Source organism: Protopterus annectens, chromosome 3.part1 (genome assembly GCF_019279795.1).
Source record: "Protopterus annectens isolate FY-2018-M chromosome 3.part1, PAN1.0, whole genome shotgun sequence".
NCBI lineage: Eukaryota > Metazoa > Chordata > Ceratodontiformes > Protopteridae > Protopterus > Protopterus annectens.
In genome coordinates this window covers 1,235,510,844-1,235,525,314 of record NC_056732.1, presented here as the reverse complement: position 1 = coordinate 1,235,525,314, position 14,471 = coordinate 1,235,510,844, and the positions used below count along the sequence as shown (strand labels likewise).

At 38.7% G+C, this 14,471-nt stretch overlaps 1 protein-coding gene across 1 annotated transcript in view; it reads left to right on the top strand.

Moving 5' to 3' along the window:
• The window catches only part of LOC122798394 (SITS-binding protein-like), a 449,240-nt gene that overhangs the window by 234,138 nt on the left and 200,631 nt on the right, over window positions 1–14,471 (top strand). Inside the window, exon 4 of the mRNA XM_044067300.1 lies at window positions 37–184. Coding sequence (XP_043923235.1) covers window positions 37–184 — 148 coding nt within the window. The remainder of the gene's footprint in view (window positions 1–36; window positions 185–14,471) is intronic.

The window sequence follows — 14,471 nt, the reverse complement described above, 5'->3', positions numbered from 1 at the left end:
CTGTACCTGAGATTTACAGTTCCTTTTTGCATGTAGGTTGCCATTATGGAGAACTAGGATACAAGATTCATCTGCAAGGCTTGAAAAAGAATTCAGATCATTATCCAAAAGGTTGAAAAAACATGGCCTTGAAGAAGGAGTAATTGCTGTCAATGAACATTCCACAATGTTGCTTTCCACCATGGTAAGTAATGTTATCGCTGCGTTCACTTGTAATTATTTGACCATAGTGACAAGTTTCAAAACAGGAACCCAATGAAGAACTTCTAAACCATGAAACCCCGACCAAGAAGACAATGCACTCCAGTAGACCAACCAAATGCATGTAGTTAGTTAAAACTTTTCACCATTTCAGTTTTATTAAAATAGAGCAAGGTACCAGGAACAATTACACTGAGCACTTTCATCTGTTAACATTTGTAGGGCTTCATCAGAGTTAATATAAAGCATATGTCAACTTCCTCTTAAAACCCTTGAATCCCCTCCCCAAAATAAATCACATGCACACCATGAATTGATTCTAAATTGCTTACTAATTTTGAATAATAAAAAATAAATAAATCAAAAATTGTGACAATAAATGCATGGATATTTATCCTACATCTAGCCATATAATCAATAAGCATTTTGATATGCTAAATCTATTTTCAATCCAATACAAAGATTACAGGAAAAAGTAGAAAGATGCAGTATTATGTTAACCAAACTCAGAATCCAAATATCAATAATGCCACTGAGGATCCTATCACTGGTTAAAAAAATAATAATTTTTATTAAAATAATAAATAAAATGATTGAGCACTTTCATCTCAATAGAGTCTTCATCAGAAGATAAAAAATTATAAAACACTTAATAATCCAGTGACTTCATTTTTAAAATGCATGCCATGGACACTGAATCATTCAAACTATGTGATCTAATAGCATGAGTTTTTAACTGACAATGTAGTTCCTTGATCTCGAGCTTTAATTTCCATGGTTCCCCATTCTTATCTAATTCAGTAACATCAGTTACAAAAAAAATAAATAATGTCCCTCGTATTTTTCTTTGTGTCTCCATAATGCATCACTTTGATCCTTAGCTTTAATATCACACAAAGATGTTTGTAAATTCTGTCCTTAAGGGCTCTCTCTGTCTTACGTATATAAAAACAGGAGCAAGGCCTACATTGTGCTGAATATACAATTCATTCTGTAAAACAGTTACAATACTTGGGACCCTTCACCTTTCCAAACCCATAAATCTGAATACATTTACACTATTTTATATGGGGATAGTATTTACATCTCTAACACCTATATGTTCTTGGTTTATTCTGCCCATTCACAGTTTTTTTTCCCATCCTTTCAATAATGTTTTTAAAAATCATTCCTTTTTATATATGATATGGGAGTTACTTCCCACCTTTTGTTTTTCAATTCCACTAACCTCAAAGATCTTCCAGTTTCTGATAATAGGTTCCCTTATCACCTCAGCATCACTGTTATAAGTAAGATCAAAGCCCTGGGTATAGTGAGTATACTGCCTAAGGTGTTCTGCTTGGTCAAAACCACCCATCCTCACTCCATCTCTATTTTTCATTCCCAATAATGGTATATATAATCCACTATCTTTTTTGTCATATACTTCCAAAAAGATTTTTATGAAAGAACCTGTCAGGGTACCCCAGTTAATTAATATAGATCTCAACGTATCCCCTTCCTTGTAAAAGGTGTCCAAGGGGGATACATTTGTGTAACTAAACAAACTGTCCTTTAACCAGGACTTTTTTGGGATCAAAGTCTAGAAGTGAATTGGAGTATGTCAGTTTTCTATAATGGTATGTCTCAGCCCCTAGCTATCAAGCGACCACACCTCTCCCTCCTAATGAGAATTGTCTCCAACTGTGAGGGAAGTTTCTCTTAGCAAGCTGCAAGAACAAAGGATACCTGTGTTAAGGATTATAAAGTTTCTTAGTCTGCATTAATTTATTTTATTTTATTTTACATTTGTTGACCGGGCTAGTCTAGCTGGATATATGTCCATTTTCAGTAGAGGCCCGGGGAGAAAAGCTCCATTGGTTATTACAAGTTTAAACAGAGATAGGAAATACAAGGTTATAATTTATAAACAGAAGTAGATAATACAAGTTATTACAGGTATTATGATAGGAGCAAAAACCAAAAAGTGTAATAGAAAAAAATTTTTTTTTTTGTGGATTACAATACTCATACAGTATAGATGTTATGAAAAGGGAAAGCTATCAAGGAAACAGGGAGAAAAGAAAAAAAGAATTATGGAAGAAGAAAAGAGAGAGAGGAAGAAATAAAGTTAATCTGGGTTAGTGCAGGAGCAAAGCCAGTGTTTATTGAGATACATTTTCAGTTGTCTTTTAAAAAGTGGGAGAGAGGTCAAAGATGAGATATCAGAGGGTAGTTTGTTCCATATTTTTCCAACAGAGTTGGAAAAGAGGCAGTCACCTGCAGAGTTATTGGGTTTAGTAGTATTGATCAGAAGTTTGTTTGAAGGATGTAGATGTTTCAGGTTATTGTATGGTGAAATGAGGTTAGAGAGTATTGGTGTTTTAGTAGGTTGGTATAGGATCTTGTGAGCTATTAAGAACTGTTGAAGTACGAGCTGGTTAGGAACTTCAAGCCAACCTAGTTGTCTTAGATTCAGGCAGTGATGAGTTCTAAAAGGGGATCCTGTAGCAAATCGAGCAATACTATAGTAAGATGTTGCTAGTTTCTTGAGGTTGTTTTTGGAGAGATTAGTGTATATGGGGGAAGCATAGAGAAGAGTAGAGATTAGGTGAGATCTGGCTATGGTGGTCCTTGCCACAGGTGTAAGGAAGGGTTTGATTCTGTATAGGGATCTTATTTTTTTTTTTTATTAACTAATTTTATTGAGTTGTTGATGTGAAAGTCAAAGTTGAGATTATTGTCAATAGTTATTCATATTAATTTTGTGGTTGAGTCAGGAGAAATGAGAGTGCCGTCAGTGGAAGTGAGAGTGAAGTTTTGTAGGGAGGACTTACGGGTAGGTGAGAAGAGTAACAGTTTGGTTTTCTTGGGGTTAAGGAGTAGGCAGTGGTGTGAGAACCATTGTTCTACAGTAATAAAAGCTTTTTGGGTAAGAGACTGGAGTTCAGTTTGAGAGGTAGCTGTGCAGATTATAGTAGAATCATCTGCATATTGTATGCAGGTAGTGTTTGGGATAGCTGATTGCAGGTCATTAATAAAGATAGAAAATAGAAGGGGCCCTAGGATAGAGCCTTGAGGTATACCTAAAGAGATAGGAAGGAGATTAGATAGTGAATTTTTCCAGAGTACTGCCTGCTGACGGTTTTCTAGGTAAGATGTAGACCAAGTTAAGGAAGGAAGGTCAAGTGAGAGAGATTTTAGTATGTGCAGAAGAAGTTTATGATTAACCATGTCGAAAGCTTTAGATAAGTCAATTAAGACTGAAGATGATAGATTATTATTGTTGCGGTTATAGTTGATGGAGTTTGTAAAGGAGAGTAAAACAGTGGTGGTGCTGTGGGAAGGTTTGAATCCATGCTGACAGTTAGCAAGTAGGTTGTTATGGAGAAGGTGGTTAAGTAGTTGTTTATGGATACATTTTTCCATGATTTTAGCTATAGGTGATAGAAGTGTTATGGGGTGAAAGTTAGAGAAGTCATTGGAGTTCCCCCCTTTGTGTAGTGGGATGATATGAAATATCTTCCAGATAGAAGGGAAAATTCCTTCGTTTATAGATCTATTTATCAGAATAGAAATGGGATAGGCAATGGCTTTAGCTCCTATTTGCAGGAATTCTGCAGAAAGTTTGTCTGCTGAGGGGGTGGTAGGTTTTAGTTTTTGGAGCAGTGATGAGATAAAGGAAGTAGAAACTGGTTGTAAGTGAAGGAAGGGAGGTGGATTTGAAGTAGGTAAGAGTAGCTTAGAGGTGTCGGGAGGTAGGTCACTAACAAGAGTTTGGATAGTATTAGTGAAGAAAGAATTAAAGTCATTAGCTATTTGTGTGGAATTCTCTGGGTTAAAGTCTTGAGGGTTAGGTGTAATAGAATGGCCTGGGGATAGAAGATTATTAATACTGGCCCAGAATTTTTTAGGTTCCTTTTTGGAGGTTTGTTGTAATTGAAGGCAATAGTTCTTTTTGTCTGTCAGGATGGCTTTTTTGTACTGTTTCTAAGCTCTCTGAAGTTTTGGCAGTCAGTTAGATTCTTAGTGGTATGCCATTTAGCCCAGGATTTGGTTCAGAGAATGATTTTTTGCATAGTATTGTTGGTCAGCCAGGGTGCTGCTTTAGCTTTGATTCTGATGGTACGACTTGGGGCATGGTGGTCCAGAATAGATAAGAATGTGGAACTGAAGTATTCTACTGCTTCATATAGGGGGAGGTATTTTAGTGGAGACCAATTACATTGTTTTAATTCAGCTTGAAAATGTTCAGAGTTAAATTGCTTTTTTGAACGTAATGTTCTATAAGTAGTAGGTAAAATTTTGTTGGTTTTATGTCTAATGACATATGTTAGTGAATGGTCACTTAGATCATCTGGAAGGGTACCTGATTGGTAGGTTTGTTAGGAGTATTAGTAAGAATCCAGTCTAAGGTGGTTTCATTGTTGTTGGTTTTATTAGTTCTGGTAGGGCTATTAATGAGTTGTGTAAAGCCGTATAGGTTTATATGGGAGGTGGGGTTTGTACTATTACAGGAATTCCAATCAATATTGAAGCTGCCTAGAGCTAATGTTTCTTGAGGGAGGTTCGTGGAGAGCCAACTAAGGATACATTCTAGAGTATTAATGTTATTTCCTGGAGGAAGATATACACAGATGATATTTGTGGCTTTACTAGTGTTGACTTGATGTTTGGAGCTGATTACTTTGGCATTATTATCTAGGGGAAGATTCAGATTTATATAGTACTAATTTGTAATTGTGCTTTGTGGAGAATTGCTACTCCTCCTCCCTTTTTGGCTGTGCGGTCATGTCTAATGATATTATACCCAGGTGGGGTAATTTCATTTTCTTTAATGGTAGGTTTTAGCCATGTTTAAGATAAACATAAGATGTTAAATTGGTGGAGTTCTAGAAGGGCATGGACTTGAGTAATTTTATTACAAATGCTTTGTATATTGAGATGAGCTATAGAGAGAGAGTTGGTAGGTGTGGTAGATGATAGAGAAGTAGCTTGGTTTTGTTTTTTGTAGCCATTGGTATTGGTGTGGTGTGGGCAAGGGTTAGGATTAATATCCCCATCCAACAGTGAGTAGAGGAGTTTAAAATATTTAGACTGGAGAGGTTTATAGAAGCAGTCAATTAGTTTTCTAGATTTTTGATTGCTTAACTTAAAGTGTGCTAGTCTGTGGTATTTGGCTAGTAGGTACTTGGGTTTAGTAGTGTGATTTAAGAAGGTTGGAGAGAAAGGTGATGTAGGTGTAGAGGTGTGTATGGAGGGAAAGGTAAAAGTAGAGTAAAATGGGTGTTCATAGGAGGTTAAGAGATAAGTAGTTACAAGAGGAGGTAAAAGTGATAAGCAGATAAGTAGTTGAGGTTGTGAAGGGATGAATGATGTACGCATTTTAATGATTGGGGAGGTGAGAGAGAGGATGAGAGGTAGATTGTAAGTACAGATGAGAAGTAGTAGTGTGACTTTAAGTAATAGAGGAGGAGGTAGGTTAGTTAATTAGTGGGTGTGATGTGAACTAAAAGGGGTTGGGCCAGTTAATGATGAGATTTGTCTGATTGGAGTGGATAGGATGGGGGTGTGTCTACTAGTGGTATAAATGTAGGAGTACTGGGGGCGGGTGGGAATTAGGGGCAGGGTAGGGGAGTGGAGTGAGCCCGAAGAGCGAACGGAGCGGGTAGAGACAAGAGAGCAGAGTGTGGAGGAAGACAATCAGCAAAGTATCAGAAATTCAGCAGGTAAGTCTGAGAGCAGAAGAATGTAGACGCAGGTTCAGAGGCTAGTAGAAAGAAGGTTGGGATGTTAGAGGAGAGGAAACTTATAAGGATGCCTGGTACAAGGAAAGAAGGTATATAGGTCAGACTGAGAAAGCTAGGAACAGAGTAATGGAAACTGGGAACAGGGTCAAGAAGGTAAAGGATTTAGAAAATGCACTAAAATAGCCCTGTATGCTATTGTTTTTCAATTACTGCTATAAATATTCTTAAGTCCTCTCAATAAGTAGGCACATGTGGCTTGGGATGTAGTCAGCACCAACCCCTCAACTCTGATCCCAGTTTAATAGTGCCTTTTTCAAATATCATCTGTCTGTTAGTTAATTTCCCATTAATGATGCATCAGTCTCCTGCCCTAACACACACACACACACACACACACACACACACACACACACACACACACACACACACACACACACACACACACACACACAGTTTCTTCTCTCTAGGTTCTCTTGTTATACATCTGTAACATATATTTTTCCTTGCTGCAGAGACAAAACTCTCTTCTAACAATAATAAAGATAACCTATACATTTTCAGAGCACCACAAACACTGCTAATAAATGTTAAACTGAATTAAAACAATTTTTAGCAGTTAGGATATCATCTCAGATTGTTTTGTTTTGATTTTTGGCCAAACTACAATTGCCAGGTGAGCTTGTCCTACCACAACCCCCGCTACCTCTGCTCTGCTACTCAACCTTCCCATTGTGCTTTGTTGCATTTGAAACACATCCTACAGAAACTCATGCACCATTTTAAAGCATTGTACTCTTTGTGATTCCCCAGACATGCCCCAGGTCCTATGAGCTTACCAGAAGTAAGCGTTCTTGCATTCTTAATTGTTAACTCTTCAATTTGTGCAGTAGAGAAGTATAACAGCAGACTTAAAGGAAGTCAAGGGAGTTTTGTAACAGAGCACTGCTTTAATGTTCTCTTGGCTTCTAACTGTGCAATTGCTGCTCTACTAGAATCATAGGATCATAGGAGGTTACTAGGCCATCGACCCAGAGGTCATTTCAAGCCTAGCTGTTTATTTTATTTATTTTTTATTTTACATTTGTTGACCGGGCTAGTCTAACTGAATATATGTCCATTTTCACTATAGGCCCAGGGATGTAAGCTCAGAGGAAACAAACAAAATCACATACAAAAATTAATGTATACAATGAACATTGTAGGTGCAGTACAGAGAATAAAGAGGTCATTCGTCCATGATATAGTTGAAAATATACAGATACAATTAGTACAATATAAAATGTAGTTGCAATACATCATAAAGAAAAAGATGGCAGCTGAATCCTACAATATATTAGTATACAAGTAGTCATAAAGAAAAAGTAGGAGCTGAAATTATACAACATATTAGTAATAGTCTCCTTAATGAGATTCTGAAGATGTAAATAATAGTATAGAAGGACAAGGTAAGTTGTTATTAAGAAAAGGAACTTGATTACTGAGAAGAGGAGGGTAGGTTGAACCAAGTAAGAAGAGCTAGTTGATCAGTCAGGTTTAGTACAGGGGCGCAACCAGTGTGTTCTGAGGAAAAGTTTCAATTTGGTTTTAAAGAGTGATATAGAGGGAAGAGAGGAAAGTTCGTTAGGAAGAAGGTTCCAGGATTTTCCAACAGTATTACAGAAAAGAGAGTCCCCAGCCCTGTTGTTTGATTTACAAATATTTACAAGAAGTTTATGTGATGATCGTAAGGTCTTTAGATTGTTGTAGGGGGTAATGAGGGTAGATAGTATAGGGATATTAGTAGGTTGGTAAAGGGTTTTATGGGCAATGGTCAGTTGGTGGAATTTAAGCTGATTTTATAATTCAAGCCATCCTAGCTGCTTTAGATTAAAACAGTGGTGGGTTCTGAAAGGGTTACCTGTAGCAAATCAGGTTATGTTATTGTAGGAGTTTTCCATTTTATTAAGGTTGTTTTTAGAGAGATTAGTATATATGGGTGAGGCATAGAGGAGAGTAGAAATTAGATGGGTGTGAGCAATAGTTATTCCAGCTGGAGGAGAGAGGAAGGGTTTGATTCTGTAGAGAGAGCCTAGTTTTCTATTAACAGATTTTAGAGTATTGTTAATATGGGTGTCAAAGTTAAGGTTGTTATCTATGGTGATACCTAGTAGTTTGGTAGTTGGATCTGAGGATATGAGAGTACCATTACTGGATGTCAATGTGAAGTCTATTGGGGGGGGACTTACAAGTAGGAGTAAAAAGGAAGAGTTTAGTTTTTTTGGGGTTCAGAAGGAGACAGTGCTGTGTAAACCATTGTTCAACTGTGTTAAACACATTTTGGGTAAGGGATTGAAGTTCAGATATAGATGTGGCTGAGCATATAAGTGTGGAATCATCTGCATATTGTATGCATGTAGCTTGGGAGGCTGCTAGGTGAAGGTCGTTGATAAATATAGAAAACAGGAGAGGTCCTAATATGGACCCTTGAGGAACACCAATGTTAATGGACAGATGGGTAGATAGAATGTTATGCCAAAGTACAGCCTGTTGTCTGTTATCTAAGTAGGACTGGAACCATTTTATAGCTAGTGCATCTAGTGACAGGGATTTGAGGATATTTATAAGTATCTGGTGATTTACCATATCGAATGCCTTAGACAGATCTATAAACAGTGCAGAGGAAGCATATTGAGGTTATGTTTTTTGTTAATACAGTCAGTAAAGGAAAGGAGGGCAGTAGTAGTGCTGTGGGAAGGTCTGAAACCATGTTGAGAGTTTGAAAGTAAGTTATTTTGGATTAGGTGGTCTAGCAATTGTCTGTGGATGCATTTTTCCATGATCTTTGCTAAGGGAGAAAGTAGGGCTATGGGATGGTAATTGGAAAGTTCAGTAGAGTTCCCACCCTTGTGAAGGGGGATAATATGGGATACTTTCCAGATTTTAGGGATGTGTCCTTCACTGATGGTTCTATTGATGAGAATGGAAATGGGATAGGCGATGGATTTGGCTGCCTTTTGTAGATATTCAGCGGGTAGTTGGTCTGCTGAAGGAGTGCACGGTTTCAGTTTTTGGATAAGGGTAAGAATATATGTTGTTGGGACTGGTTGGAAGAGAAATGGAGGGGATGAGTTAGAGTTGGATATAGTTAAGTTCTGAGTAGATAACTGACTGGCAAGAGTTTGAATGGCCTCAGTATAAAAGGTATTAAAGGCATTAGCAGTCTGCTTGGGATTCTCCTGGTCTGTGCCTTGTGGGTTTGGTGTGATGGATTGACTTGCCTTCACCCCAATGTAATACCATAGATACTCTAATCAATACCCAGAATTGCATTTAGTAATGACTGCTCATGTCTAGGAGGGTTGTGGGTGCTATCCCTGGTAAGAATTTATGGTGCCCCATCCACTCATCCAGGTTCCTTTTGAACAGTGTAGTAAACCTGCTCTGCTTCACATGAATTGGCAGCCTATTCCAAAGATGTGGCAGTCACTGGGAGACAAATCTGTCCCTCCAGCATGTCCTATTCAAGTCCAGGCCATATTTAGCTCCTTGGAATGGTTAGTTCTAGTCCTGTTTGATTTACAGATGTGCAGCAATTTCATTAGGTTTGGGTCAGAGATTGCTCTGTAAGTCAGGCATAAGTCATCCCTATGAAGTTTATACGATACTCAGTATAGTGACAGGGACTTCAGTCAGTCTGTATCAGTCACATGCTGGAGTCCCTTGATCTTCTTTGTTAGAAACCTTTGAGGTCTCTCCAATTGCTGTAGGTGCTTTGTATGGTACGTGCCAAAAGTAGCATTATACTTAATTATGGGCCTGATTAGTGACAAGTATAGAGGGGATATAACTTCTTTTGCTCTAGAGGTGATGTATTTTGCTAATCAAGTGTGCTACATAGAAGCCATCCCTTACTGCAGTAGACACATTGTGGTCAAAGTTCAGGTTGCAGTTTACTTGTGATCCCAGATTCCTTTCCACATTGTAGGTACATAGAGTATTGTTGTTAATTTGATAGTGTGAGGGGACATCGGTTTTACTAAAGAGAATGATGATGCATTTCTTTGCATTTAGTTTGAGACCATGACTAAGACACCAGTCACTGATCTATGTAAGACCCTCCTGGAGTATAATGACATCATTTGGGGATTCAATAATTGCACCCAGTTTGCAGTCATCCACAAACATGGTCAGCCACAGCCTCTTAGTTTGGTCTTGAACTTCTGAGAAGTATATAGCAAACAATAAGGGGCCCAGCACTGACCTTTGTGGCAGCCCGCTGGTGACAGGTCTGCTAGTTGATTTGGAGTCACCCACTTTGATAGTGTGTGACTGGTTTGTGAGCCAGTTGGCAACCCATATTACAACAAAGGGGATTTACATTCAATTTGCTACGTTTATCAGTAATGCCTGAGTGTGGAATTGTGCCAGAGGCCTTGGCCAAGTCGAAGTATACTGTGTGCACAGATTTGCCCTCGTCAGTGACCCTGGTCACAATTTCTAAAAAATCCACCAGGTTTAACAAGCAGGATCTCCTCTTGACAAAACTGAATTGGTTCAGATCCAGGGTTTGGAGGTTGCCTGTGTCTCTTTTATGAGGTCCACGATGATATGTTCCACAGCCTTACAGATGAGGCTGGTCAGACTTATGGGCCTATAATTCCCTGTGTCTGTTGCTAAGCCACCTTTGTGGAGAGGAATAACTGTTGCTGTTCTCCATTCTCCAGGAAGAAACCCTGTGGTTACGCTGGGATTGAATAGGGTGCTTAATGGTAATGCTAGTTCATGTTTTAATTTGTTTAGAAGACAGCCTGGGGTGCTGTCTGGTCCCATAGAGACTGTGTTCTTTTGCCTTCGACAATGCTTTAATGACCTGCTGTTTGGATATGCAGGGTGGGGGGGTGGGTTGGGGGCAAGATTTATGATAACTTTGGAGAGGATAAGGGAGTACAAATTTCAACATATCTGTCCATCAGCGAGTTTGCTATTTCTGCAGGATCAGTGTGTGTGATACCATTAGTCACTAGTTTTGCACATCCTTGGGTCCTACCTTTTAGGCCACTCCATAGCTGTAAAAGGCCTTATGATTATCCTTGGCTGTGATTGTTAAGTTTTTCTCAAAGGTACTCTTAGAGAATTTGACGTCTTGTTATTTAGCTGTTGAGACTGAGGTGGGTGCTTTTCCATTGTTGGGGCCTCGCCTCAGTTTTCTTACTTTTTGCATTTGTTGTAAAGTTTGTTGATGTTGGATGTCCACCAGGGTGGCTTGTTTTTACTTGGGGCTCTGGCTTTAACTGCCTCTGGAAGCTGAGTCTATACACTTATACAAGTGATTGTACAGGACTTTAGTGTAAGCTTTGGTGTAGTTACCACTTCCAGCTGGGAGCTGGGGGTGGGGCTTGTAATGCATTTATATCGTCCCCTAGGAAGGTATAGTTTGCCTTGGTGAAGTTCTTTAGTTTGCCTTCACCCTTTGTGAGTTCTGGTGTTAGTGCCAGTTTGAAGGCAACTGTTTTCTGGTCATATTTAACTAATGAGGGTCCGACAGTTGCAGTGGTGCATCTGATTTTCATGCTAGTGAGGACCAGATCTAGTATGTTTGTTACTCTTGGGGGATTGAACGATTTATTCTAGGGCATTTGAGTTATCAAAGTCAAGGAAATTTTGTGCTAGTGAGTTAGGGCTAGAATAGGTTTCCCAGTTGATGGTGGGATAATTGAAATCCTCCATGACCAGAGTGTCTCCAGTTTGGTCAAGTAGGCCTCATGCGCATTATGATCCATAGAGGGGGATCGATAACTAGCTATGACTTGATTGGGGGTCTTTTCCATAGTAATCTGAAATTGGAGTAACTCTATGAAGTTGTCCTAACTAGTCGGGAGGTGAATTTATCTCTAATATTGATAGAAACACCACCTCCTTTGGTTCTCACACTTGTTTTTTGGTCTGAAGGTGTGGAAGGCATTGTAGTCTTGCAAGGCCAGGGTACTCTCTTTAGCCTTGAACCAGGTTTCTGTGACTGCACAGACATCAACATTTTCTAGTGATAGGAGTGCTTCCGGGGTGTGCAGTTTTTGGTTTAAGCTCCTAGCATTTAGCACATAACCCTTATTTTGTTATGACTCTGCAATTTTGTTTTTGAGACCTTGCCTAAAAAGGCACTATGGGGAGGCAAGAGCCTTTGCCAGCAGCCAAAAGCATAACGGTGCCAGGTGCAAACCATCTCTGGCAAAGCAGCAAGATTTGTCAACCATGTCATCCCAGGCTGACAGAAACTGGATCCCCTTTGAATGACACCAAAAACTAAGCCAAGTATTGAAGTCAATCATTTTTTTTATACTGTGGCATCATTCTAAGTGAGGGTAATATGCTGCTCAAGGCTAAGGACATACCTGCCTGGGACACATACTCAGAGAGTTCAATCATGTTTCTTTTCATATAGTCCATTGAGGTACATCTCAGGTCATTCACTCCAACATGAGCTATGACAGAGTCATAATGGTACTTGTTGCCAAGAGATATGAGTGCATGCATGATCTGACAAATTCTGGCATCAGACAGGTAGCTGACCATGACTTTCTTCTTATCTAACCTGGTGAGAGAGACATCCATGTGTCTCACTACAGAGTCTGCAATGATAAGAAAATTTGGTTTGTGAGTGTTACACCTTAAGGACTTGGTAGGTGAGACACTAGCATTGCTATGTGTCTTGGATGCTGTGGGAACTGTGTTAGTTGTAGTAGTCTTGTGTTTTGGAGGTCTCTGGTGTTACAGTAATTTTTTTGAAAGAACCTCCGCTTATGTTGATTTATGTTCCGGATGTGTACTGTGTGTACGAGTAGTGGTGGGTGAGTTCAGTGTTACTGTTTCGAGTGCTGGAGAGCAGGTATTCAAGATTCTTGGTGTAGATACATCTCTCACACTCTATACTAGAGTGAGTTATTAGTATTGGTTTGCTACACTGCCTCAGGAGACCCAAGTCAACAAGGATGGCAGGAGAAACAGGGGTAGTCCAACTGTCCATAATGCTAAGTTTACAGAAATGTTATCACAAATTTAGGGTGCTTTCAGGATTGATCTAGGAGGTGCTCTGTAGATGGGTATTTCTGATAGGGTTTTTGGCTGGTGGTTTAATAGGTCACAGCTCACAGGAAAATATATCAAAAGAGGGCTGACTTCTGAAGACATTTATGAAAATATTTAGTATGGAAAACATGAATTTAGTAGTAGGATCTTCAAGAAAATTTACATATCATTCTCTATGGTACAATGACTGGGCTAGACTAGACAGAAATAATATTCCACAGGAACATGTCTATTTAATAGAAACCTTCAAAATGCATCTGATAATTATTTCAGACCATGTCCCTGGCGCTTCCCCACATACCTGTTAAAAAGAGAGGAATTTAAGAAATGGTTATTCAAAATTAATTGATAGTTATTAGGGAAGATAAGTTATAGCTAGTTGTTCTTCTTTCGGCTTTTCCCGGTTAGGGGTCGCCACAGCGGAATGCCGGTCCGCTAATGATTGGAGTGGTATAAAATGAAAGTGAAGTTTAACATTAGAGTAGAAATAAAAGAAAAAAGATATGATTAAGAAATAACAAGAATTATTTAGAGAGCCTGACAAAGGTTAAACTATTACAAAATAAAGGGCATCTCACACAAAAAGTGGAGGTGCAATTACAGACTGCTAAAGAGAAAATTAGGGAGTATCTGGATAATATCCATGAATTTGGAAAGATTGTTGTAAAGCAACTGTATTTTGATAATTACTCCAGAGAACAAAAAGTCTTAGCACAACAACTTAGACAACAGAAAGTAGAAAGGGTTGCTGCCAAACTTAGGGAGCCTATAACAAGAAAAATACCTGGAGATTCTTTACAGGTATTAGAGATATTTTGGCAATGTTATGAAAATTTGTACAAGCAGAGGAATGTGGGAATCAAGAAAAAGGACAAATAGAAATATTTATGGAAGACTTAAGTATGCCAAGGTTACAGGTAGACGAGGCTCAACAATTAATTAAGATAGGAGGAGATAAGATAAAAATGGTGGCATATAATCAATCTGCAGAAACATTTCCAGTAATAGACGGTACTCCTGTAGAAGTTTGCAAGCTAGGATGAAAGAAAGTGATAAAGATTTGGAAGGTTTTGTTTAATGGTATTATAAAAGGAGGTGGCACCAGTATCCTGGAAGAGAGCTGTGGTGGCTGTAGTATCTAAAGATGGCAAAGACCCTCAGACACAGCTTCATATAGGCCCATTTAAATTTTAAACCATGATTATAAAGTGTGTCTACAGTAGTTAAAAATGACAAAGGTATTGCCAAAATTGATAGATATGGATCATTTTGCGGAGGGCAGTCAAACATTTGACAACATTAATAGAACAATGATGATCCAAGGGGAAGCAGAGTGTAAGAAAATACTGATATTATTGGTGGGTCTTGATGGAAAGAAAGCATTTGACAGAGTAAGCTGGGATTTTATGAGTAGAGCAATTGAAGCATTTGCATTCTCTGACAGAATATTAAGGTTAATTAGGAGGATATATTAGGGAC